This window comes from Urocampus carinirostris, chromosome 2 (assembly GCF_059441175.1).
Source record: "Urocampus carinirostris isolate Australia breed hairy pipefish chromosome 2, RoL_Ucar_1.0, whole genome shotgun sequence".
NCBI lineage: Eukaryota > Metazoa > Chordata > Actinopteri > Syngnathiformes > Syngnathidae > Urocampus > Urocampus carinirostris.
In genome coordinates this window covers 10,625,703-10,652,882 of record NC_142350.1, presented here as the reverse complement: position 1 = coordinate 10,652,882, position 27,180 = coordinate 10,625,703, and the positions used below count along the sequence as shown (strand labels likewise).

Below are 27,180 nucleotides of genomic sequence, written 5' to 3'. Positions count from 1 at the left end.
TTAAAAAAGCAAATCATTTTACTTAAAAATCACAATGACCCAGCACCTTAGTTTAGGGGGCACCATGTTGAAGACCCGTGTCGTAGATTGTGCGTTTCCGTATAAGGATTTATTTACGTGTATATTTTTATATACTACTACACATTGCAAAAAAAATAGTAATAAAAAAATCATTATGTTTGATTAGTTTTCTTATATTTCTTAAAAAGGTTCGTCATACATATAAAACTATTCAATATTAAACATATTGAACTTTACATAGCAAAATTGGAAAACACACATCCTTTACTAATAATTTAAAGTTTTACAGTAAAAGAATAACAATTTTCATATGAATACAATTTAACAAAAATAATAAATAAAAGAAACAATTGAACCTACCATAGCAAAATAAGAAAAATCTTACTTCTATGTCATTTTACTATGGTTTAAAATTGCAAAATAAAATAGAAAAATATATTATATTTTTAGATGTTTAAAAGTAAAACATACGAAAATATTTCTCACTGTGTTTTAAATACAGCTATTATATCTCAAACGCTATTACAATTTACATTTTCACAGTATGATACAAAACATATTCTACTATAGCCTACAGTTATTTTTCTAGTAAAGTTCAAAAAGAATAATGTAAATAAGAATATGAACCATGGTTTACCCATGTGTATCGTAAAATAATGAAAAATACAAATAACTTTTTATGCCAATGGGGTTATAATATCAAATCATTAACATATATATTTACATATATAGTATGTAAATTATATAAATACTGTTTAACTGTTTTAATCGCTTTTTACAAAGAAATATTTTTAAAAATACCATTTCAAACTTGGTCCTTTGATTAAAATAAGGGTTATGTTTTGCTTATCTATAATTCTTTTAAATATTATTCGTATTTTATTACCACTATTGGGTTTATTAGTCGTATCATTTTCAATTTGTATTTTCATATTTTTAATTGTAGCACATGCCTGAAAGAGAATTATAGTGTGTCTTGATAAATAATATATAGATAGATGCATGGTTGAATGTATCTTATGTCATTTTTTTCTCTAAATAAGATCCTGATAAATATGCATCCCCGAATGCTTTTCAATTTTACAGTTTTGTCAAGCTCGCTCCAAAAATATAAACGAGTGCTCCTTTCATGTTGAGCTTATTGTCTTTATGAGTGTGGAATATTAAATAGCGGCAAAGCGCAAACAGTGTGCGCTTTCGGTAGGTCGGCCTCTGATCCATTTGATGCATGGAAAATCGCAAGTAGTAAAGGGTGACATTACCCCGCGCCTTTGCAAAGCAGCGGCGCTTTTTAAAAGGCCGCCGGCGTGGCCAACCTTCGGCAGCATTACCAATCAATATTACTTCTCTTACCCAAGCTATCGGCGCTCCGAAGGAGAAATTGTGCCTTAGTGAAATGTGACAAGGCGGGCGCGTGCGTGCACACGCGTGTGCTGGCGTGACTGTCGAAAAGAAGCAGAACATTGAATCTCATTTCTCAAAGCGCACCACCTGAAATTGCCTGACATTGTCATGCAAACATGTTTGCCGACGACCGCCGCCGCCATGATAGCTGCGGTGATGAGGACTCACCAATGTGCACACTTGAATGGTGTTACACACTTGCTCATGTGCCGGTCCGAAAATCTGGCTTGCAAAGATGTCACATCTCCCTGCACCTTCAAATTTGGGCTACCCGTCTGGTATACATTCCTAAAATGTCATTATTATACTATTGCCTGGTTGTAATAACCGTATTTTCACGACCATAAGGCACACATACAATGCTGTTCAAAATAATAGCAGTTCCATTCGACTAACCCGGACATCTTAGGTTTTAATATATTTTTTATTGTTACGTGGCAAACAAGTTACCAATATGTGCAGCCGAGTCTCAGAAAAAACACGGGACCCGGCATTCATAATGGGCACGCTCCGAAGGCTGTGCATTTGGGCAAATAGTTCAAAGGGTTGTGATCAAGATAATACCGGTGTCTGCTGTTGACTGTACAAACTCAAAACAATTTTGTCTTAAAAAAAAAAAAAAAGGAAGGAATTTTCAATCCTAATATTCAGTTGCATGACTACAGTCAACCAACTTGTTGCACCTTTCAGTTGTTATTTTACTCCATGATTGCTTCACATCATTCTACAATGCATTTTCATTTCTCAGTTTTGCTTCACAAACAGCATATTTGTACCACCTCACAAGTTCTCGATCGGATTGAGGTCTGAGGGTTGGGCTGGCCACTCTATAACTTTAACCTTATTGTTTGGAACCAAGACTTTGCTCGTGTACTGGTGTGTTTGGGGTCATCGTCTTGTTGAAGCACCCATTTCAAGGGGATACGGCAGGGGTGGCTAACCCGGTCCTGGAGAGCCGCATGTCCTGCATGTTTTGGAGGTTTCTCTGCTCCAATACAGGTGATTCCAATCACCTGGATCATTATCAAGCTCCCACAAAGCTTGCTAACAAGCTGAAAATTGGCGTCACCTGTGTTGGAGCAGAGAACCTCCAAAACATGCAGGATGTACGGCTCTTCAGGACCGGGTTAGCCACCCCTGGCATAGGGCAACATAACCTCTTCAAATATCTTGGTAGAACCAGAGTAGGCGAAACATGCCCATACAATGATACTTGCGCTACCATGCTTCACTGTCTTCAATGTGTACTGAGGTCAGTATTGACAGTTTAGCGGCCGTCTCACACACCTTGTGTGGCCCCTGGACCCAAAAAGGACAATTTTACTTTCATCAGTCCACAAAATGTTCCTCCATTTTTCTTTAGGCCAGTTGATGTGTTCTTTGGTGAATTTTAACCTCTTCTGCACATGCCTTTCATTTTTAACAAAGGGAGTTTGTGTGGGATTCTTGAAAATAAATCTGCTTCACACAGACGTCTTCTAACTCTCACACCACTGACAGGTAACTGCAGACTTGGTTTGATTGGCCTGGAACTGATCATTGACTAAGTCTTTGCCATTTTGTTTTTTCTCCGGTCCATTTTAAAGGGTGTCTTGCATTTTCTTCCACGTGTCTTTTTTTTTATTTTTATTTTTTTACCTATTTTAAGGATTTGGAGATCCTTTTAGCCTTTTATAGCTTTTTGTCTCTCTAATCAACTTTTTAATCAAAAGAACGCTGTTCTTCAGAGCAGCTCATTTGCATGTTCAACCTGTGCTTGCTACATCATCCTTAAAAGGCACCACCCAATTCACAGATGGGTCAAGCCTGGGAGGTCACAGTTTCGAGCCTTGGCCGAGTCATACCTAAGACTTGCAACATGGTTGGGTGAAATCCGAATTTTTTGGGGTCGGAAATTGTTCACATCTCCAATTAAATAGGACTGTTATGTAATCTCCTTTGACTTCTATGTGTCTCCTATGTGAGCCATTAAAAAAAAAGGTTCACTGTTGTAGCAATCATCAGTAAATGGAAGAAGCTAAACATGAATGTCAATCTCAATCGGAGTGGAGCCAAATGCAAGATCACCTCGGGGCGTCTTAATGATTCGAAGAAAGATGAGGAGTCATCCCGGAACGACACCACAGGAGTTGGTCAATGGCCTGAAAAAAGCAAGAGCCATCGTTTCTAAGGCTACTGTAGGTTGTATACTAAGACTTCATGAGTTGTAAACATGCATGGCACGAAAGGTTCCGCTGCTTAAATCAGTACATGTCAAAGCCCGTCTTAAGTTCGCATATGACCCTTTGGATGATACAGAGGATTCATGGGCGAAGGTTTTGTGGTCAGATGAGACCAAAATATAACTTTTTGGTCATAATTCCACTAAGCGTGCTTGGAGGAAGAAGGATGAAGAGTACAATCTGAAAAACGCTATCCCTACTGTGAAGTATGGGGGTGGTAGCATCATGCTTTGGGGGTGTTTTCTGCACATGCGACAGGACGAGTGCACTGCATTAAAGAGAGGATGACTGGGGCCTTGTCATCCTCTCCGTGTTTCTCAGCAAAAAGCACAGAAACCTGACTGAACTAGAGAAGATCTGTGTGGAGGAGTGGGCCAAGGTCCCTCCTGTAGTGTGTGCAAACCTGGTGAAAAACTACAGGGGACGTTTGACCTCTATAATAGCAAGGCCACTGTTCTAAGTGGGATAAATAGCAAAAAATAGCATGGTGTTCAAATACTTATTTTCTTCTATGTATGTGTATATATATATATATATATATATATATATATATATATATATATATATATATATATATATATATATATATATATATATATATATATATATATACCTTTGTAGCATCTTACATAGCATGTTGGTAAAATATGGTTGGTTACACACGTAGGAAGTATTGTAAACGTTTCAATTTCTTTATGCCTGACAAGCTTGTTTTCCCTTCTCCCTTCAACCCTCTCGAAACACATCCTGTCAGTCCATTTTACAGTCTGATTATAGCTCCTTAGTGTCCCTTAAACGGATTTGAAAGAGGGATTCTTCAGCACATATCACAACCAATCACTCCTATCTTCAAGCTTGCTAATTATATTGTCGGTGGCAGCGGCATCAGGAGCGAGTTAAAATGCTACTCTCAGCTCATCACGGATTTAAGGATTGATATTTAACATAAGATCTTGATACTTCCCCAAGTATCTCCATCATCAATGCTAGTGATTAAAAATGCATATGACAGGCCGTGATTTTCATTGTCGCACGGGAAAGTGGCAGAACATGGCAGCCACATTGCGGGAGATGAATTTAGTTCGATAAAAGTAAAAGCTTGTGATTGGTCATTACATAATATGTGGGCAATCTTTAGTGGGACTAATAAACATGTTACAGCGAGTTAGGTGCTAACTTAAGTGCAACAAAGTTGTACAGTAGATGGCCGATTTGTGTTTTATTTTATTTGTTTAATATTCAGACCAACATAGTTACAATTTGAGCATCAGACATTGGGGAAAAGTTTCCTCATTTGAAGGAATTTTCTCCCATAAATCATAGGAAAAGCTTTCAAAAAAATTAAGTGAAAAAAATCTGTTAAAATTAACATATTCTGCCAGTCGGTTGAGATTCCACTCCCAACCCAGCACAGATTAATAATAGCCAACCCCCAAATAGTCTTTGATCTGTACAGCCCTTTGAGACTCTTTGTGATTAAGGGCTATACAAATAAACATGACTTGACTTGAGTAAATATTATGCAAATATTTTATTCTATTTAATGTAACACAACATCCCAGCTACAATAGAAATGATCTTTGTTTTGTTTCCGACGACATAATGAAAAAAGCTTCTCCCGAGATGAATTACATAAAGGTTTGGTCTGTAGAGATAGAAGAGCCAACCCGTTGGGTCAGGGTAGCTAACTATTAGCAGTCAAGCAGATGGAAAAAGGGTGGAAGGCAAACATTCAATCGGGCTCGCGACAGAGAGAGAATGACAACAGAGGACAAATAGGAGACAAAAGCTCCGTCAACAGTCCTCGCTTGTCTTTGATACCTCACTTCCAGAGTTTATTTTCTCAGACGCGATATTATCATTTGGCCGATTTGCCTAATTACGCCCATCGGCGCTATATTAGCACCTGCGCTAGCTAATGACTGAAGCGGTTTTTGAAACTGTTGCTTATGATGCAATTAAGTTCGGTTTTAGGGGAGAGTCATGAGCTTGTGTTTATAGTGAGATTTTTTTGTGTTATACAGTACATTTGCAGATGGGGTATGAGTTCCTTCAGATTATTGACCCTTTGCACACCCGTGTCATAACCACGTGACGACACCATGGCGGATGGCAGTAAACTGTAGTAAACAGTGGGCGAAGCCAGTAAACCGTAAACATCAACACCGACAAAAAGCTATACTATTCAACATCAGTGGCAATGACTAGTCAAACAAACATTGTGCAGCTATCAGATGGGGAGGCACACCTTGTCAGAATGCATAAAGAGTGCTTTATAGAGAAACTGCAGGGCTAACTACAGACCCATACAGTCTTTCTCCTGATATATTTACACATATAAACAAATCATCCAGTATTTCTGACTTCAGTCCATATAAATGGAGTATCCCCATACACTGGTCCTGATCTAAAAGCCTAGATGCTTACTGCTCAGTGGATGGTTAGATTAGCAGTATCTGTTGGGGGAAAACCCTCATTATTGCAAAGGTAAGACACGGACGTTAGCTGGGTATAATGATGTGTTTCATCCACGGTGCCATGAAATCTCAAATCGACTGAAATGAAAAGCTGCTCAAATTCTTGATCATTTTTATTTTAGCTAAAGTAGCTACAATGAGTGTATTTTGCGTGACTGGTTTTGGGTAATGTCTACTTCCTTGCAGAATCTCAACCCCTTTTACGTGCCCTTGTTTATTTTGTTTATATCATGCCAATCACTATTCCTTAATGAATGCATTATACAGACTACAATTGTGACACTCGTTCTGTCACAAACATAGCGTTAAGGGGAGTGAGTTCTGTCTGCAGGCGAGACAAAGTTAGCAACAACCATTGTACCTTTGTAACATAAAATTCATCGGAAATACACCACACGTAGCTTGTTACATTTTTTTTGCTGCAAATCCTGGAACTATCTCAGGGCTGCGAGTCCCTCTGTTTAATTTGTAGATAAACATCGTCGTCTTTATCAAAACGGGTATGATACATTTCCGAATCGGGCAAAGAACCTTGTCTGTCGGCACAGCCCACCCCACAGCAATAAATCACCATCGTGAAATGTTGTAGTTGGATTATTTTGTTGAGGTTATTGGTATTTCTTTCAAGTCAAATGCTCATTCACGAGCTGTCGGCTAGGGCGCCTAATGCCGTCCGTCATGGCTCTATGCCAGGGAAAGCAACCTGATGTCACTTGCAAAGGGTCAATTAAGGAATATGTTACCTTAGTGTACTGATGGATATTTATCCAAGTCATCATTTATATTCTCTTTTTCATGAGACATAAAAATTATTCTAACACAACAACTAATATGTACAAATACATAAAATTTCCTTAAATGTATATGATTTTGATATCACTAATTTTGGTCTAACTTTTCCGCATTTGATGACTAAATATTGTAATGAATGAAATTGAATAAACTTTCATGGACTTGCTTACCAATATGAGATACCTTAAATATTGGCCTGGTGGCCGCCTGATACAGGTACGTAGTATCGCTACTCCTCCTTTCTACGTACCTACATACGTACACACCAACCCAACCAAGCCAGCCCACCCATACGCCGACCAAACCACCTACCCACCCAACTACCTACCAACCTACCTACCTACCTACCTACCAACCTACCTAACTATACCACACACCCACTATCACCAGTTTTTCATCTTACTTCTTCATTCCTTATCCCATACAGTAATGTAATATTAAATGATTAAAAAATGCTGAATATTGATTTTCAATGCCACTTTTTACCTCAGGTAGACACCAGTCCGAGTACTATTTTTACATGTAGTCTCCGATAATAATAGAGAATATATTATTTGTCATTTATATATAATTATTTCATTTAATTTGCATGGAAATATGGTATCTATTGACGCAATTTTTGAAAATGTAGTTCAATACAATGCTTTAAATATCACTTGGTGTCCGTCTGATTTAATACCTGGTATCGCTACAAGCCCATCCTAATATTAAGCGAATAAAGAAATGTTGAATACCGTAGTGGCCTGTGCAATTCTTTCAAACATTCTGTGATTAAGGGTTTACAAATAAATGTTAAGTGACTTGAGTTAATGTTCAATATCACTTTTTTCAGATTGATACCAGCCAGAGAAACCTTTAAACCCGTCTCGGGTAGTTATAGAGATAATGATATTTATCTAATTTTAGATTTTTTTTTTCTTTAATTGAATGCCAGCATTTTCTTTTTTTAACTTATTATTTTTAAATCTAGTTCATGGTTGAAAAAGGAGTAGCCCTCATAAATAGGATATCATTGATTAAGGCTACGTATCGGCCTGATGACACCATGTATCGGTGTCTACCCTTCTTTACTGATATTTTTACAATAGGTACTATCTATGATATGATTGATAGCACTATTGTTTGCCATCTCGTTGCTATTTTACTGTTAGTAACTAGAAAAACATTGGTTATTGTTAGTTAATCGTGGCCATGAAAAAAGATTGTGTTTGGATATAAAAATATTGATTTTAATTTATTTGGGTGGTGGTGGTATCAGTATTGATGACTAATCAAGAGGTTTCGGTATTGTTCTAAAAGAAGATGTATTGAACCTCATTTATATTTTATCTTTATAATCTCTTTTTTGTTTTTTGTTTTTTTGGGGGGTGGGAGGTTTCTAGGTTGTGTATCCCTAGCCACTAGGGGATTGTGGGGGACCATTTCTTGTGGTGTGTCTTGGGCAAGTACAGCCTGGTGATTTTTACGTGTAATCTATTTCTTGCAGTATCTGTACCCGGCACCAGCATCAGTGATGATTGTAATTTAAAAACAAAGCAACGCCTACATTATTGCTACATTTTATTCTCGTTTTTTTTCCCCGAAAACCCCCTGAACTGAATCCAAAGCAGCCATAATGACACCCCCATCACTTCCCATTTTTAATAACAATAATCCAGCCGAGCGTGCACGATATAAACGGATCAGTCATTTTTCTCCCGCGCCTCCTACCTGTCTGACACTGAGGACTGAAATCGGCGTGATGCAAAAGCGACCTTCCGCTTAATGAGTATTCATTTGGCGTAACTTAAAGCTGCCGTACCGCGAAAAGAATTAGCATCGGAATTGAAGCGCTCTGAATTTTTAATTTCCACCTGCCGGAATCGTCTTCCTTCCACGCCGGTTATCGTACAAAACATCCCAACATTCCAAATCAGTGTTGAGCGATACCGAAAAGGATGACATAATTTATGTTGTATTTTTTCTCGTGTTACCAACGAGACCTGTGAGTTGTTTACGTGAGCGGTCCTCTTTTATGGCGATTAATATTAATCATTGTGAGCAATCAGCGGCGCTCGCATTTATTGTGTTAAGTGCTCCATGATTTATTAATGTTCATGTTTAAGGTTAATTGAAGCGAGAGAGGTTCCAAAAGAAACTTTAAATTAATTCTTTTCGCAAAGACGTAAGTCTTTGTCAGGAATTGGTATCCGTTGACCTCGTTTTAGTATCTTCGAGTAATGTATCAAAATAAAACAATTAGTGTGATGTGAAAATGTACACGTTGAGGAAGGTTTTAGTACCTTGGGGACAACTAAATATGAATCAAGTGTTGAGGAGAATGTTTGATACTAGTTTTTTTTTTAGAAAGTTACTATAACAAACTCTTGAGCAGTCATCGATACATATTACACATATGAAGTAATACCAGTAATACTACATAAATAATACATATAAAGAAGAGAATATTATAAACAAAACACCTTAAGACACAATATATATTTGTCTGGAAATAGCAAAAATATAAGCTAATTTCTTACTACACTAATTTCTAGTGTTTGATTTGTTAAAAACAAATACATAAAAAAGTAAAAAGAAAACATTTTACCAGTGGTATTAGTATCATACATTTGATGTTGTAAATTTTGATTGGGTATCAGTATCAATGAAAAGAATGTGTGCATCACTAACAGATGTATCACAATAAGGCTGATGTTGAGTTTATCCCGGTTGCTGACTTCAGTGTTCACCCATCCAGCTCAGTAGCCTAGATGGTAAGGTGCCCGCTTTGAGACTGGGAGGTCGGTGGTTCGCGCCCCGGCCGAGTCATTCCTAAGACTTAAAAAGTGGTCGGCGGCGCCCTCTGTTGGCTGCGGCTGCATCGGCTCGCTACAACGGGTCAGGTGCAATCGACATTTCGTTCTGTGTACATTGTTACACAGAATGACAATACGAGGAAATTATTATTATTATTATTCATAGGTGATAACAATAAAAGAATAGCAAAAGATTTAGATTTGGGTTTTGGTCTGATGCAATTTTTGTATCGTGCAATCATATCAGATACCATGCTCTACCATTCAAATGTATTGGTGTCAGGTATTGGATGTTGATATGGTCTAAAAGGAGAAGCGGTATTGTCCATCCCTAAGATATACAATAGAAAAAGGTTGACATTAGCACTGATACTGGTAGCTGCTTTCCATACTTGTACTTCCCTTGGTATTGGTATCAGATATTTGATGTTGATGATTTGGCTATCTGCCTGAAATAAAAATGGTAACGTTGCATCCCTAGGAGGTACAGTGGAACCTCGGTTCTCGACCATAATCTGTTCCAGAACCCTGTTCAAAAACCGATTTGTTCAATCACCGAAATCGTTTTTCCCATTAAAGGTAATATAAAATTAATTTAATCCGTTCCAACACCCTAAATGTTTACCATGAACGTAAACATGAAGCTAACCCAGGCTAATCGTACGTTCGCGTTAGCGTAATCTTCCGTACGAAAGATTACGCTAACATGAATGTGCAAAAATAAAAAAAAAAGGATTATGAATTGGATTTCTTACCTTTGTGGTGGACAGTGGGGAGAGAAAAATCATCAAAAGTTTTTCAACCTCTTCCAAAACTTGCGGCAGTTGCTTGCTTATAGCGCTAACTTCCTTAACCGCATCACTCGATTTCACAGCCTCCTTATTCTTTACTATCGTACTGATAGTAGATTTAGCCATGCTGTATTCACTAGCAAGATCGGAAATTCATACACCTCTTTCATATTTAGCTATTATGTCTTTCTTAAAGGCAATAGTTTTACGGACAACTTGTCTTTTTTCACCTGTCCTGCTTGCACCGACCTTCTTCGGAGGCATAACTAGGGGCTAAAACACCCGTACGCCGCTCAGCATCGCACACTAGCGTACCGGTGTTCGAACTCCGATTTTTTTGACCGAACAGAGAAGCAAGAATTTCTCGAAATTTTTGGTCGAACACCGATTTGTCCGAACTGAGAGGCGTTCGAAAACCGAGGTTCCACTGTACTTTAATTTCAGGCTAATATTTGCAATTATACTAGTAGGTGGCATCCATACATGTCCCCCCTTAGGTCACCTAATGACTCCCAACACAGCAGTTGGGTCTAAAAACCCGGCGCCGATCGAAGGCGACGAGTCACGTCGATAGCTTCGCGTGACAAAATGATTTCCGGTAGATATCATGTTGATGGTTGATACTGGCTGAATAATAATAAATAAATAAATACTAGTATCAGATGTTTGATATGGACTAATTTAGATCTGAATATTGTATCATTCTGTAGGAAAGTGACATTCTTTATCCCTAACAAATACTTTGAAAGAGGCTGATTTTAGTACTGTACTGATTCTGGTTGCTGGTGTCCGTACTTTCTTTGGCATCAGGATCAGATATTTGATTCGATTGACTGTTTGAAATTTGGGTAACAGAAGGAAACAGAAAAAGCACGCATCACACATACCTTACAATAGGACCGATATTTGTACTGATTTGAGGAGTGGGTATTCATACTTCCATACACACTTCCCTGGGTATATGTATCAAATATTGAATGTTTTAGATTTGGGTAAATTCCTAATATTTTCACCGATATCTATAGATGGTCATTTTTTTGTTGTATTTATATTTAACAGACAGAAATTAGGTATTGTACATCCCTAAAAAATGCTTTGAAATAAGGCTGATGTTTGCACTGTTAGCAGTAGCTGGTATAAATACTCCCTATTTTTTTGTATCTGCCATTCGATGTCAATGACTACTTTACAATTTGGTATTGGCCTGAAGAAACGTGATAGAGTGCATCCCTGTCAGATACTTTAATATAAGGGTGATGTTTGCCAGTGGCTGGTATCAGTATTTGCCAACTCCATGTTTCCTGTGTCAGCTTTTTGATGTCAATTACTACCCTATATGTGGATTTGTTCCTGGATCTGAAGGAAAAGTGGTATCATGGATCCCTAACAGACAAATTGAAATAAGGCTGAAATGTGCCCTGGTACATGGTATTCATACTTCGACATCCTGAAGTGTTGGCATCAGATATTTGATTTTGATGACTATTTTAGATTTGCATATCGGTTTATACAAAAATCGGCATTGTGCATCGCTAACAGATACTTACAATGAGGCTGATATTTGCAATGATACCGGCAGCTGGCATCCATACTTGCACTTCCCTGGGTATTTGATATTGATGGCTTTGTTAGATTTGGGTATTGGTCTAAAAGAAAACAGGTCTAGGCCCAGGGGTGTCAAACTCATTTTAACTCGGGGGGCCACACGATAGAACAAATATTATGTCGGGGGCCGGACTAGTAGATTAAAGAGAAAGAAAAAGAGATAAAGAAATAAGAGAAAGAGGGAGGGAAAAGGAGAGAGGGCTGGACAAAGAAATAAAAAGAGAGAGAGGGAGAGAGCGTGAGAAGCAAAAGATAAAGTCGTGAGAGAGGGGGAAAAGAAAGGGGGAGGAAGAAAGAAATCCAAAGAGAAATAGAAAGACAGAAGGAGAGAAAAGAGAAGGGTATGAAGAGAGAAAGAGAAGTGAGAGAAAAGGAAAAAAGGAGGTTAGATCAACAGAGGTTAAAAAACACAGAGAGAGAAAGATACAAAGAGCAACAAAGAAGGAGAAAAAGAGAGACACAGAGAGTGAAAGAGATGGAGACGGAGTGGGAGAAAAGGGGTGGAAAAGAAAGAGAGAAAGAGAGAGAGAGAGAGAGAGAGAGAGAGAGAGAGAGAGAGAGAGAGAGAGAGAGAGAGAGAGAGAGAGAGAGAGAGAGAGAGAGAAATGAATACAAGTACAGTGTCTTTGTGAGAGGCACCTGGCTTTGGCAACATCAAGTTCACATATTTCAACCTGCCACTTTGTTTTTCTCTTGCGCTTCTTTGAGTGTTGTCTCGCGGGCCGGATTCAATCCCTCAGCGGGCCTGATCTGGCCCGCGGGCCGCCTGTTTGACACCTGTGGTGTAGGGCATCCCTAACATACCTTAAACAAGGCGGATATATGCATTAACACTGATAGTTGGTATCAGTACTTGCACTTAAGTGCTGGCTTCAGATATTTCATTTGGATGACTATTTTAGATTTGGGATTTGGTCTGAAGGAAAAGTTGTATCGTGCATCCCCTACCTCAGAATAAGTCTGTCATGTACACTGGTATAAGTAGCAGGTATCAGTATTCAGCCATAAAAGCAAGGAAATAATAGCAAAAACAAAATGTTTAATGATGTGCTGAGTACAACAGAGTAAAAAATCCAAAGAGCGCGAGTCCATCAAAAATGCAAAAAGCGTCCTCTTAAATTAAAAGTGTGAGCGCGTCCTCACTCCCTTCCGCCCCGAAAGCGTTTGTAGACGCCGGGCCTCGTCTCGTCTATTTTGGCTAGGCGAGACCTCCGTCTCGCCGGACGGCTGTCAGCTCCAAGGCTTCTTTCTTCTCATCTGTATGCGCCGGACATTCGCTTATCTTCAGTCGGATTCCGTCTACGTGTCAAAGCCAAGGTGTCCATTTCCCCCGCCTGTTTATTGTTCTCCCTCCGCACATCTCGGCGTCTCGCGCCCGTCCATCGGCGGCCGGCTGCTTTGCCAGCTGTCCTGGCAGACTTCTGTCTCGTTTCCCCCAAATTGACAGTTAACGCCTACTTAGTGACGGGTAAATGAAGCTTTACATGTTCAAGATACGTTAAGAACCATATAGAAGGCTTAAAACACAGTAGATCGTAAGTAATTCATTCAGATTCACGAAGTTTAATTTTTTCCGTTGTTGCATGCTCAGGAAAATTTAAAGGTTGAGACGATGTTGTTAATAACGAAAATAAGTCAAAAAAATACATCGATACATTATATAATATAATCGTTAGCATGATGCAAAAACTATTATACATAATTTATTGTTATAGCATATCATTTATACAAGTAATAATAACTGTATAAAGTTTATTGTGTGTGTATATATTATGCAGTGTTCTGTATAATTGTATGTACTTTTTATTACTTATTTTTTATTAATAATATTTTCTTTAAATACCAAACTGGTTTGGCTAAACCTTGATAAAAATGTTAAGTTCAAAACTAATTTAAAAATATGAAAACTATTCTTCCCCACTAAAACCGAGTTATCCAGATGTTTTTTTTTTTAATTCTGCATTTTTTTTTTTACTTTTTTTTACATTTTCCTTTTTGAATAATAATAACAATATAAAAAGCCCCATGCTTCAAAAAGCATAGCTAAACATTTTGAAAATAATTTTATAGATAAAGTAAAATATATTTTTTTAAAAATTCAGTTCTCTTGTAATTCTTAATGTATGTATTATTTTTATTTATCCAAATTATTACAAATGTTTTTTAACATTACTGTTTTTATGTTACGATATCTTACTATGTGTTTTTGTTTCTATTGTTTTACTTATTTTGTTATATTTTTATATTAAAATATCCGGTAAAATGACAATATTGTAAAGGGTAAATGGACAGCATTTAGAGTTAGGGTTAGGCTTTAAACCAGTCACTGAAGACTTCCTAAAGCACCTTATATTATACTTCATACTTACCCATTCAGACACACACACACACACACACACACACACACACACACACACACACACACACACACACACACACACACACACACACACACACACACACGCTCTCATACCAATAGCAGAGTCAGCCATATAAGGCGCCTACCTATAGCGTATATTCCTATATTGGCGGCATTAGGGGTTCAATGTCTTGCCCAAGAACACTTCCAAATATAACCCGGAACAGCCGGGATTCTAGCCTGCAACCTCTTGGTTGCAAGGCTAGCACCCTTTTAAGCTACTAAAGTTGATCAAAAACAAGATTTATAATAGGAGTCAATGTACCCAAAAATATATATTTTTTACACTTATGTAGTTTAAAACTTTCTCAAATGTCCTTTTTAATATTAAACAATGGAAATATACATGTATATAAACATTAAAATGCATTTATAGGACCAGGGTTGTACAGCCCTCAAAAACATTTACAATCAATGTGCCCAAAAATGGCTTTTTCTGTACTTATGTAATACCTTATGTAGTACCGTTTTGAACATCAGCACGTCTTGACAATCCACATCAAATTTTAGCTCTCGATCCGTCTGAATATCAAACCCTGCTCACGTTAACCCGAGAAGAAGTAACATGTTGTTTTGACGGAAAGCCGGCAGAACGTGAAGAAAGCCGAAATGCAAATGCATTGTTTATAATGTAGTCTCAGAAGAGAGATCAGGCAGGAGCTGGCATCCCCATTTCACACCCATTATCACCTGCTCCGAAGGCACGGGCGCTAGAAAATGAAAAAGGCGTAGCAAGAGTGTCAAATAGCCACGTTTTGAACGCCGCTAGCCGTTGTGTCACTTCGTTAAGCGCTAGCACGTGGGGTCGAAATTGGATAGCTCCCTCGGAATAGTTCAGGTTTTTTTTGTTTTTTTTTGTCGTTCCGGCGGGATACCTCAAAACTTCTTGCTAATAGAACGGAACAGCTCAAAACAACACCCGAAAATTGAGTTTGGGGAATATTACTTTTATTTTAAGTTGCTATTGTTTCCACCCAAACAGTCGTTATTCGTGATAATATCAGATTGTTTCTTTTCCTTACCTATAAACTCTAAAATACAGCGGGGAGAAAACGCCTCAAACTAATTGTTTTATTTATAGTAAGCATTTTTAAACAATAAACCACATATACTGGTATTTAAATGTATTGATATTGATTAAAAAATAAAAATAAGCAGGAGGAGTTTTAGTCAAATAATACAAAACAAAATTGCAATGGTCTGTTAATATTCATCCATCCATTATCATCCCAGCTATCTCCGTGCAGTAGGCAGGGGACACCCTGAACTGGTTGCAAGTCAGTAGAAGGGCACACAGAGACAGACAACTACCTCGCTCATTCACACCTAGAGACAATTTGGACCAGCCAATTAACCTGACATGCATGTATTTGGAATGTGGGAGGAAACCCACGCAAGCACGGGGAGAACATGCAAACTCCACACAGGAAGGTTTGATCTCATGACCTCAGAACTGTGCCGGTCTGTTAATATCATTTTTTTAAACTAAAAAATTAAACGTATATTTTAAAAAAACAAAAAACGATTATCACCTGTATAAATTGTCTATTCTAATTTCTTAAATCTGCTTTAATGGAAAGTTATTCGTCAAAGTTCTACCAAAACCCCCCAAAACTACCCAATTATTGTCATAAATTAACATATTAACTATTCTTTCATAATCAACTCCAGAATCAAATTCAACTTTTAAGTTACTAACCTAAATTTCACCAATCATCACAATTTCAAATTGATGTTTTGAAATGACAAATTTATCAGATGAATGCACTCTAAAAATTAGATTTTTGATAACAGGTTTTCTCAGATACCCTTACTCAACTCTTGAGTGGTCATTAATACCGATACAAGCTACAGATAGTATATAAAAGTCTCTTAATTCTATTACATATATTTTAATCATTTTAAATCCCAACATGTTCCCTCAATATTTATTCATTTTTTGGCAACTGTTGCAAGTACTGATGCAATATATATTGCTGATATCGGCAAGGAAGTAGGGAATGAGACAAGTGAGTGGTTCCCTGTGTTGACTGTTGTGAGACAGGGGTGTTTGATGTCACCATGGCTGTTTAATGTGTACATGGATGGCGTGGTGAGAGAGGTGAATGCAAGAGTATTTGACAGAGGTGTAGAGCTGATCTATAACAATGTGGCAGCTAAGTCAGTTGTTGTTTGCAGAGGACACAGCGCTTGTGGCTGATTCTGAGGAAATATTCAGAAGGTTGGTAATGGAGAGTGCGAGGTATTGCACGAAGTGAATCAAGGAAGCAAGGTTTTGGGTGCTCTGACGATAGTGATGAGCAAGAAGAGTATGAGTATGGATATTAAGAGGGGTCTGTATGATAGTGTGATTGTGCCGACTGTGTTGTATGGTGCAGAGACTTGGAGCCTGAATGCAGATTTGAGGAGTATGTTAGGAGTGGCAAGATTGGATAGATTGAGAAATGAAATTGTGAGAGACAGAACTGGAGTAGTAGTGGAACTGAGCAAGTGTGTGGATAAGAGAGTACTCGGTTGGTTTGGACACATGGAGAGGATGGGTGAGGAACGAATGTTGAAGAGGATCTACAGAGCAGAGGTAAATGGAAGGGGACTAAGAGGAAGGCCGCGATTGACTTGGATGGATGGTGTTATGAGTGCACAGGTGGAAAGAGGTCTAAATGTAGTGGAAGCTAGCGCTCTCGTTGGTGATAGGAATGAGTGGAGAGGTGTTGTGAAAGGATAGTGGGATGTTTGGTAGCATTCTAAGGGATGGGTAGGGTACCTGTATGATGCGGCAGGGGTAAACCGGTGAAAGCTGTTGGGCCCTGCTGTTTAACAGAAGAGTGTATTGTGTCACCCTGACCCGAGTGACATGGCCGCTTTCTTGTGTCCCGTTTCATCTGGAGTGATGAAAGCATGACCAACTTAGGTGCCGAGGTGCTTAACTTATTTGGGTGTTTGGGCATTTGGGTTAGCCATGGTCCAAAAATGTTTGTGTGTGTTTTTTGCTATTTTTTCCCTTCTTTATATTCTTTGTTATTGTATGTGTTTGTCTTGCTGTCGGTCACTCCTCTTGATGGCAATGACCAAGGTAGATGGATAGGCAAGGATCTCATCACCTGAATCTTAGATCTTGAACCTGGTATTGATACTCGCCTCTCCCCTTTTCTCAACTATAAAGCCAGGTTTGAAACCCGATTTTTGTGGCCCTTCATGAGGTTTCCTGTGTTTTGCATTTTGCAGCGTGTCCTCCTGGATCTTACAAGATGTCCTCCAGGCAGCAAGAGTGCTTCCCCTGCCCCGCAAACAGTGTCTCCGAGGACGACGGCTCAGTGGCGTGTGTGTGCGCCCCGGACCACTTCCGAACCCCCCTGGACTCTCCCTCCTCGCCATGCACACGTAAGACTGATTCTTTTCTTACCATATTTATTTGTGCAGAACGTGCACTTGTTTGTACCCCCAAAAAATAACAAAAAAGTTCTGGTGCGGGTTATACTCTAGGTTTGGCGGCAGAACATTACCCTATTCCAGCAATGATTGATCAGTCGAAAAATATCCGTGACCACATTTGCACAACATTTGATGCAACGGGATTCAAACCCCGATCCCAGAGGTGAGAGCGCTGATTCTTAATCACTAGATCCCTAGGGTTATAGATGACATAAGTAAAGGCTTTAGTTTGTATCTATTCATCACACAAATTTTACTCACGTTACTTTTTTTTAATATGTGGGGCCATGATTAAACTAATTGACTCCGTAAACTCTTAAAACAATACCAACATAAAATGTACTATATGTTCATGTCCATGTCCTTCAAAGTTTGATTTATTATCAGATACACCAAAGGGTTTTTTCCCTCGTCGTGCTTTTTTGTGTTTATTAATATACAGTGCATCCGGAAAGTATTCACAGCGCTTCACTTTTTCCACATTTTGTTATGTTACAGCCTCATTCCAAATTGTATTAATTTAATCTCTTATCTCAAAATTCTACACAAAATACTCCATTATGACAGTGTGAAAATGTTTTTTTTTAACTTTTTTTGAATTTATTAAATATAGAAAACTAAGAAATCACATTTACATAAGTATTCACAGCCTTTGCCATGAAGCTCAAAATTGAGCTCAGGTGCATCTTTTTTCCACTGATCATCCTTGAGATCTTTCTACAGCTTAATTGGAGTCCACCTGCAGTAAATTCAGTTGATTGGACATGATTTGGAAAGGCACACACCTGTCTATATAAGGTCCCACAGTTGAGTGTGCATGTCAGAGCACAAACACCAAGCATGAAGTCAAAAGAACTGTCTGTAGACATGCGAGACAGGATTGTCTTGAGGCACAAATCTGGGGAAAGATACAGAAAAAATTCTGCTGCTTTGAAGGTCCCAATGAGCACAGTGGCCTCCATTATTCGTAAATGGAAGACATTTGGAACCACCAGGACTCTTCCTAGAGCTGGCCGGCCTTCTAAACTGAGCGATCGGGGAAGAAGGGCCTTAGTCAGGGAGGTGACCAAGAACCCGATGGTCACTCTGTCAGAGCTCCAGCGTTCCTCTGTGGAGAGAGGAGAGTCTTCCAGAAGGACAACCATCTCTGCAGCAATCCACCAATCAGGCCTGTATGGTAGAGTGGCCAGACAAAAGCCACTCCTTAGTAAAAGGAACATGGAAGCCCGTCTGGAATTTGCCAAAAAGCACCTGAATGACTCTCAGACCGTGAGAAACAAAATTCTCTGGTCTGATGAGACAAAGATTGAACTCTTTAGTGTAAATGCCAGGCGCCATGTTTGGAGGAAACCAGGCAACGCTAATCACCAGGCCAATACCATCCCTACAGTGAAACATGGTGGTGGCAGCATCATGCTGTGGGGATGTTTTTCAGCAGCAGGAACTGGCAGACTAGTCAGGATAGAAGGAAAAATGAATGCAGCAATATATAGAGATATCCTGGATGAAAACCTGCTCCAGAGCGCTCTTGACCTCAGGCTGGGGCGAAGGTTCTTTTTTCAGCAGGACAACGACCCAAAGCACACAGCCAAGATCTCAAAAGATTGGCTTCAGAACCACTCCGTGAATGTCCTGGAGTGGCCCAGCCAGAGTCCAGACTTGAATCCGATCGAACATCTCTGGAGAGATCTGAAAATGGCTGTGCACAAACGTCTCCCATCCAACATGATTGAGCTTGAGACTTATTGCAAAGAAGAATGGGCACTCCTGCCTAAAGATAGGTGTGCTAAACTTGTGGGATCATATTCAAAAAGACTTGAGGCTGTATTTGCTGCCATTGGTGGATCAACAAAGTATTAAGCAAAGGCTGTGAATACTTATGTAAATGTGATTTCTTAGTTTTCTATTTTTAATAAATTCAAAAAAAGTAAAAAAAAAAACATTTTCACATTGTCATAATGGAGTATTTTGTGTAGAATTTTGAGATAAGAGATTAAATTAATACAATTTGGAATGAGGCTGTAACATAACAAAATGTGGAAAAAGTGAAGCGCTGTGAATACTTTCCGGATGCACTGTATTTCAGGACAACTTTGCGTTTTTTTCCATTGTCTAACATTTGTCTGTGGTACCATGAATGAAACAGTTTGATAATGAGTTAAAATCGATTGACAAAATAACATTTGCAATGTCTTTATTTAACCTTTTTCAAAGTTCAATTCCGTGTCAAGGAATAGTTTGAATCACGGCTCCAAGTATTTAGTAACATGGCACCATGAGTAAAAACAGTGTGATGGTGAGATAAAATGCAATGCCTTTTCCCTTGCCATCTACAGTATATCCATAGTCAGTAAGGCCTAGTAGTAAAGGATCGGCGCTCTTTCAGTGATCTGGGTTCAAAGTCAAGCAAGTCCCATCTATTTGTATGCTCTTTAATCACATAATGTCTCAAAGGACTGCACTAACCATTATCACACCATCCCCTGATCTGAAACCGGCATGCGGATAAGGACAAACCTAAAAAGCTCAGCATGAGGGAAAGTAAGAAACCATGAAAAGGCGTCAGATACGAGGTGTCTGGTGACCAGCCTGCAATAGATGTTGCATTCGGCAACACAAAATACACAAACCATAGTAAACATCAACAATAAGCATGGGCAATATCAGTGTCTGAAACAAAGTCTGCCCGGGGCGTGAATCTTTTACGTCGGGCGTACAACTTACACAGAGACGCCCGAGTGACCGACAACTTTTTCAGGAAAGAAAAAAAATATATTTTGTTTTCATTTATTTTTTTACTTTTTTCAAATCAAACGTTTGCTTTATTCCGAAATTTGAAATCTTCATTCGGCTTGGAAATTTCGGAATTTCGGTTCGTTTGGCAATTTGCACACTCGGCAGCCAATTGGAAGTCTGCATCGAATAACTCGCTTCCGGGCTTTCCTGAGCGTTATAAGGTCCTGCGTTTGCATATCATTTTCCAAAGTAGACGCACACAGAACACAAGAAAAATCGATAAGTGGTTAGGAATCGAGCCAAAACCTCAGCCCCAGAAGAAAGATTCAAAGGAAGCTAACAAAATGTATGACGCTACAAAACGTAAACATTCATTAAAAGCATCGCGGAAAGAGGAGTTCACCTGGCTTGTAGCCTGCACTACCTCTGCCGCACGCAACTGCAACTGGGATAACATTTCCTCCCAAATCCTTCATTTTTTAACTGAAGTCCGCGAACAATGTTTATCCGATGCAACAGAAACATTGCATGAATGAAGATAAGTTAATACAGGTACATGCTGATGGCAGATGAAAAACAGCCATGTCCTATACATGCAATGGATCTTATGAGTAGATTTATAATAAACTTAAATTCAAAGTGTTTTTCTGTTATTTATTCTGATGATCAATCCTTAATACTTTGCAACAATGTTTTTTTTTTTCCCCATTAGTCGTCTTATTGCGTTTGAAGTTGTGAAAAATGGGGCAGGCAACTTTATGGCTGGGCAGGCAACTTTTCAGAGTTGTCTGCCCTGGTGTCTGGTAACTTTTCGTCATGAGTTTCTGACGCTGGTAATATGTAAAATGGTTTAAGAGTTCCAATGCAGCGACAACGCGGCTTTTCATACAATCCAGCTGGTTGATGCTGATGATGACATGCTTCAGGTCCATTTATTGGTCTGCTGACTCATCCCGGTTTGTCTTTCTCCACCAGCCAGGCAGCTGGTAAGGACAGGAAAAGAAGAGTATGAGGTTGGCATCAATTATAAGCTATAGAACAGAAGTCTGTCTTAAGTCTAGATGTTAACACTTTCGCTGAGGGGGCAGAGCATTCCACAGCACCGGGGCCTGGATGGAGAATGCTCTCGAGCCTGCAGAATTCTTCTTGGCTCTTGGAGTCAGAAGCCAGATAAAAAGGGGGGAAGTCCATGCAAACTTTTCTATGTTGCGATCATTTTCAACATAGCATTTGTTAAATATTATATTTTGAACTGAGAAAAAGTGAAACAAAACACTAGTAATGATTCCTCATCAAAAACTACGAGTGTGTTTTATTCACGATTGCGCATTGTACACAAATAAATAAATATGGTATATTTGAGGAAAATTGGGGCGCTACTTTCTGGACCTAGAGACCTCGCATTCTGTCTGATATATTTTGGGAATATCTCGTGCCGTCGTCAGCTGGTGAACATATGTGGCTTCTCCGTTTAACAGCGTCGCCTCGGACTTGTCCTTCACCGTGCAGCCTTTTATTCGGCGTGGCCCCCCACCTCCTCCTGACCCTGCGACCTTCCTACCCGATCCCCTTCTGGAACATTCATTTTCATCCTCCACTTCGTCCACCTTCATCCCTTCATTTCCCATCTCATCCATCTCACTCCAACCTCTACCTTCACCTTCTATACCTCCTCCGCTATTGAATTATTTTGAAAAATTGCCAAGATAAAGACGGGTTGGTTTTTTTCTGCATAAAACTAATGGAGATGTTTTCCCAAGCTTATTTCTTTATTAAAATGACGTTTTGGGGGGCTGGTTTCATTTTGACAAGATTTACCTGGGCTGTAATATTGAAGATGGAAGATACCAGCTGGATCCTGTCCTCATGTTATATGATTTTGCAGGTGATGTTCTCCCTAGAGTGAAAAAAAAAAACAACACATGTTTCAAGTTTTGTGTACCACATTTTAGGTTGCGTCGTGTGAAACAAACACATTGTTGTTATCGTTCAACTGACATGTTATTTTAATACAAATCTGATTTGAATACCCCAATCTTAACATTTTAAAGAGGCAACTCTCATACAGCCTTGACACTAAATCATTATCTTTCATTCATAGGGTGCATTTAAACTATACGGAAAAAGTAAAAAATATTATATAAATTAAAACTTTATTTAACATGAAAATAAAAACAGGACAAAAACAAAGACTCAACAACAAAAATAATGTTATCATAACATGTTCAAAGAGGGTTAGTAAGGAGCAGATGCTTACTTTACCTACCCCTTCATCTCCCTTTTCAATATTATATTTTACAGATAGCTCTTATTTTGTGTCTAAATATAACAAAATCTCAAATATATACATATTACATAGGTCGGTTATCAATAATAATGATAATTACAATAGTCACATATGTTATATACTAATCAATAACTGATTGCTGGAAGGGCACGGCTGAGCAAGATCCTGGTAAAGACCTTGCCCGGGATGGAGAGTAAGGTTATACCTCTGTGGTTTCCACAGACAAACCTGTCACCCTTGCATTTCCAGAAGGGCATGATGACTCCTCTGGTCCAGTCGGTGGGTAGCTGCTCCGATTCCCACACCTGGTTGAATAGGCAGGTTAGCCACTCCACCATGCCATCACCGCCGGCCTTGAGCATCTCACCGGTAATGGCACAGATGCCGGGGGCTTTCTTGGTGTTCAGCTTCTTCAGAGCAGCTCTCACTTCCTCGGGTGTTACAGGGTCTGTGCAGCAGGCGTCGCTAGGAGGTGCCGTGTTTGCAGCCACTAGGAGGGTGGGGTCAGCCGGGATGGTGCTGTGCTGCAAGAGGAGGCTAAAGTGCTCCTTCCAGCGCGCGAGGCAGTTGGCTTCTGTCATGATGAGGTTGCCGTCTGAGTCTTTTACCAGGGCTGTTTTCATGTGTGGGCCGCTACGGGCTTGGCGTAGTAGACTGAATACGCGGCTCATGTTGTTGTTGTTGGCCGCGGACTCAAGCTGTTGGGCTTCTGCCTGCCAAAACCTCTCCCTATCTTCAGCGATGGCCACATTGCGCAGGCGGTTCAGTCTCCGATACTCCGTGAGGTCGCCTCGGAGCCGGGCCTCACGCCGCTGGTCTATGATGTTGAGTGTCCTCTCTGATATCCAGGGCTTTCTCGGGGAGGATCGCGGGCGTCCGAGGACATTGTGAGCAGACTGGAGGACACTTTCCTTGAAGGCCGCCCAGTCTGTCAGCTTGTCACGAGCCAGGGCATCGAGAGTGCGGCGGATGGAGCAACTGAAGTTTTTGGCGATGTTTGGGTCGCTGAGTCGGGAGGAGTCGGGGCGAGGCAGAGTCTTGTGCTGGTTGGCTCGGAGCTTTAGCTTGAGCTGGGCCACCAGCAGACGATGGTCTGTGTTGCCAAGCTGTGCTCCTCTGAACACCCGGCAGTTGGTTACAAACGACTTCCAGCGTCGTGATATCAGGATGTGGTCCAATGCCTTCCTGGTTCTGCCATCTGGGCTGCACCACGTCCAGTGATGGATGCGTTTCCGGGGAAACCAGGAGTCAGCAACACAGAGGTTGTTTTGGTGGCAGAGGAGGAGGAGGCGGTTGCCATTGTCGTTTGTTGTGCTGTCAACGAAGGTGGTGCCGACAGGTGAGCCGGGGGACTGATCATTGCTGGATAGAGTGGCGTTGGCATCAGTGAGGATGATGGTGACGTCGTGTGGTGGGGCTTGGTCGACAGCCTGGTGGAGTTGGTCAAAGAACGCGTCCTTCGCATCCTCATCAGCGACATCGGTGGGGGCGTAGGCGACGATCACTGTCATCTTGCCGTGATGGTGGAGGAAGCGAGCAGACAGTAGTCTGTCGCTTATGGGTGTCCAGCTGATGAGGGACCTCCGGAGGGCTCTTGGAATTGCAAGAGCCACACCATAAAGGCCGGTCCGACTCTCGGGGCCACTCCAGATGTAGCAATGGTTGCCAGCTGTTGTTTCACCATTGCCTTGCCATCGTACTTCACAGAGCCCTGCCAGTGTGATATTATAGCGACAGAGCTCTCGGGACAGCAGGGTGGCAGCTCCAGGGCGAAGGAGTGTCTGGACATTCCAGGTGGCGACACGGGCCTTATGACGAAGGTCGATCCGTACTCGTTGGTCGGGGGCAGGCTGGGGTCCGTTACCGTGTTGGTCAGTCTGGCTTCTTTCTCTGGTCAGTTTCATAACAAAGGGGGTTTCTCCTGGGTGAGTTGTTAGCCCTCCTCAGGATAGTCGGTTGGTGGGGCTGCCACCTGACAGCGTACCGACACGCTGGGGTCTTTGTTTGTCTGGAACCTACCCCGGAGACCGGCCCGCCATGGGTGACCCTACCAGGAGCAAGCTCCCGACGGTATCGCTCTCCAGGGTCACTGGAACACGCAAGCCCCCTCGCCGCATCAAGGCCAGACCCATCCGAGGGGGAAGTCCTCATAGATTGATATAATAGTCTCTTCAGTTCTAACTGGTTTGTAAACATATTCCATAGTTGATTCTTGTCTAGTAACCTTTTCGTCATACACTGTAAATACTAGGAGGTGATCAGAAATGTCACAAACCAGTAATCTGCTGATGTTTGTAAATTCAATAATATTTGTAAACATATTGTCAATGAGTGTTGCACTGTGCGAAGTAATTATATTAGGCCTTAATATAGTTGGGCACAAACTCATACGGTTTCATTATATTAATATAGTCATCAATGTTTTAATGTTTGATTGGATTTGTTGGATTTATGTTGAAATCTCCACAGATGAATAGTGTTTTGTTGCCTATTGTTGAATATGTTTTTTTCAGCCCAGTTTGTGAAGGTTTCAAGATTTGAGCCCGGTGATCTATACACAAAACTGACGATAACATTTCTCCTTTTTTCATTTAGAATTTCTATTGTAAGGCATTTAAGTGAATCATCGATTACAAATGACGTGTTTTGTATTATCTTAGATTGAAATCATGTGTGCACATATATTGCTACTCCTCCTTGTTCGTTCTATTTACATAGTTAAAATGATAGTCATTCAATTCAAAATCAACTCCCTTTTCCTCATTGAACCATGTTTCAGAAACTGCAATCGCACTAAACGGGTTCTCAAAGTGCTGTAAGCATTCTGTAATGTCCTCAAAATATATGTACATGCTTCTACTGTTGAGGTGAATTATTGATAATTTCCCTTCAGATTTAACTTAACTATTGCATTCATTTCCAGTATAATATTTGCAATTGTCTGAGCTAGTTGATATATATATACACACAAATTATTTTAGTAGCCATAAATACAACATACCAATTCCACTAGTAGGTACAGTTGCTAATAAAATCACTATCAAATTATTATTGATATTTATTTAAAGTCACCTACACAAAAACGTGTTTGTTAAAAAAAAAAATCGCTGTTAATATATTTTAAAATAGTTTTCTATGTAATAGAATTAAAATGATTTCAAATTATGAAAACTTTAATTTGGTCCTCGCAATTAGCAATACCTTCAAATGCGCAATAGTATTGACCTGTTACCCATTTGGTTCCAATTTCTAAACCATGATTGTAAATAAAGGCCACGAGGGCAGCTGGTACCTTTGTGAGTACCTTGAAATCGGGTGTGGCATCAACTCGATAACAGAAACTTAGCTTTGTACGTGTTCAGTATCTTGCTTAACCTGAACAAAAAAAATGAACTAAAATACTTAACGAAGCGCATGACTTCCACATTTCAGATTCACATATTTTATTTCACTTTCATAAATCTTTTTTTCATGACTATAATATCATGTAGCTAGCCTTGGCAGAGGTCCGCTTTGAACTCTGAATTATCTCAGTCCAGCCAGCGAGCAAGCTCTTGAAATGAGCATAATAGGGTCCCCTTTAACTCATCAGTAGCACTCAGCGCTCTCCTTTGTCGCCTCTCATTTCCTCTTCCCTACGCCGGCTCATCCGTTTCATACTGCCGAGCAATTTTTCATCCTTTCTCTCAAAGTGAAATTGTCCTCCCAGCAACAAGCTACAATCTGCACATTATAATACCCCCCCCTTTTCATCGCTTCTCACAAATAGCACAACTCCCCAATAACGATGCATTACAGGGCCAATAGGACAAAGACCATACAGGTGGGGTTTTATTGATCGCTGCATAGAGAACAGCCTAGTAATTAGATGGCAAAATAATGGGCTGTATATCCTGGGGGCACTAAAACTACGAGGTCACGGGGTCCGTGCGTACACGTCAGTTACGCCATAGCGCCTTTTATGGCCAAGTTTTAATTACAATATTGATTGCTGAGCTCTCCGATCCGCCGCGCGATAACATTTATAGCGGCCTAATGACCACATTAATTACACAATTGATTCGGTAATTATGATCATCCACAAGATTTGGCTAATCCTACACAAGGCTAGAGAAACAACTTGCGGTGTTTTTGTTTTTGTTTTTTTAATGGTGGCAGAATTAAATGAATGTGAGTCAGGAGTGATAAATAAACAGGAG

The 27,180-nt window shown here is 39.9% G+C and overlaps 1 protein-coding gene across 2 annotated transcripts in view; it reads left to right on the top strand.

The window, feature by feature from the left end:
• Window positions 1–27,180, top strand: part of epha10 (EPH receptor A10) — a 228,162-nt gene that overhangs the window by 108,663 nt on the left and 92,319 nt on the right. For both annotated transcript variants that reach the window (XM_088328870.1, XM_088328869.1), the window contains exon 4: window positions 17,752–17,907. In XM_088328870.1, coding sequence (XP_088184996.1) covers window positions 17,752–17,907 — 156 coding nt within the window. The remainder of the gene's footprint in view (window positions 1–17,751; window positions 17,908–27,180) is intronic.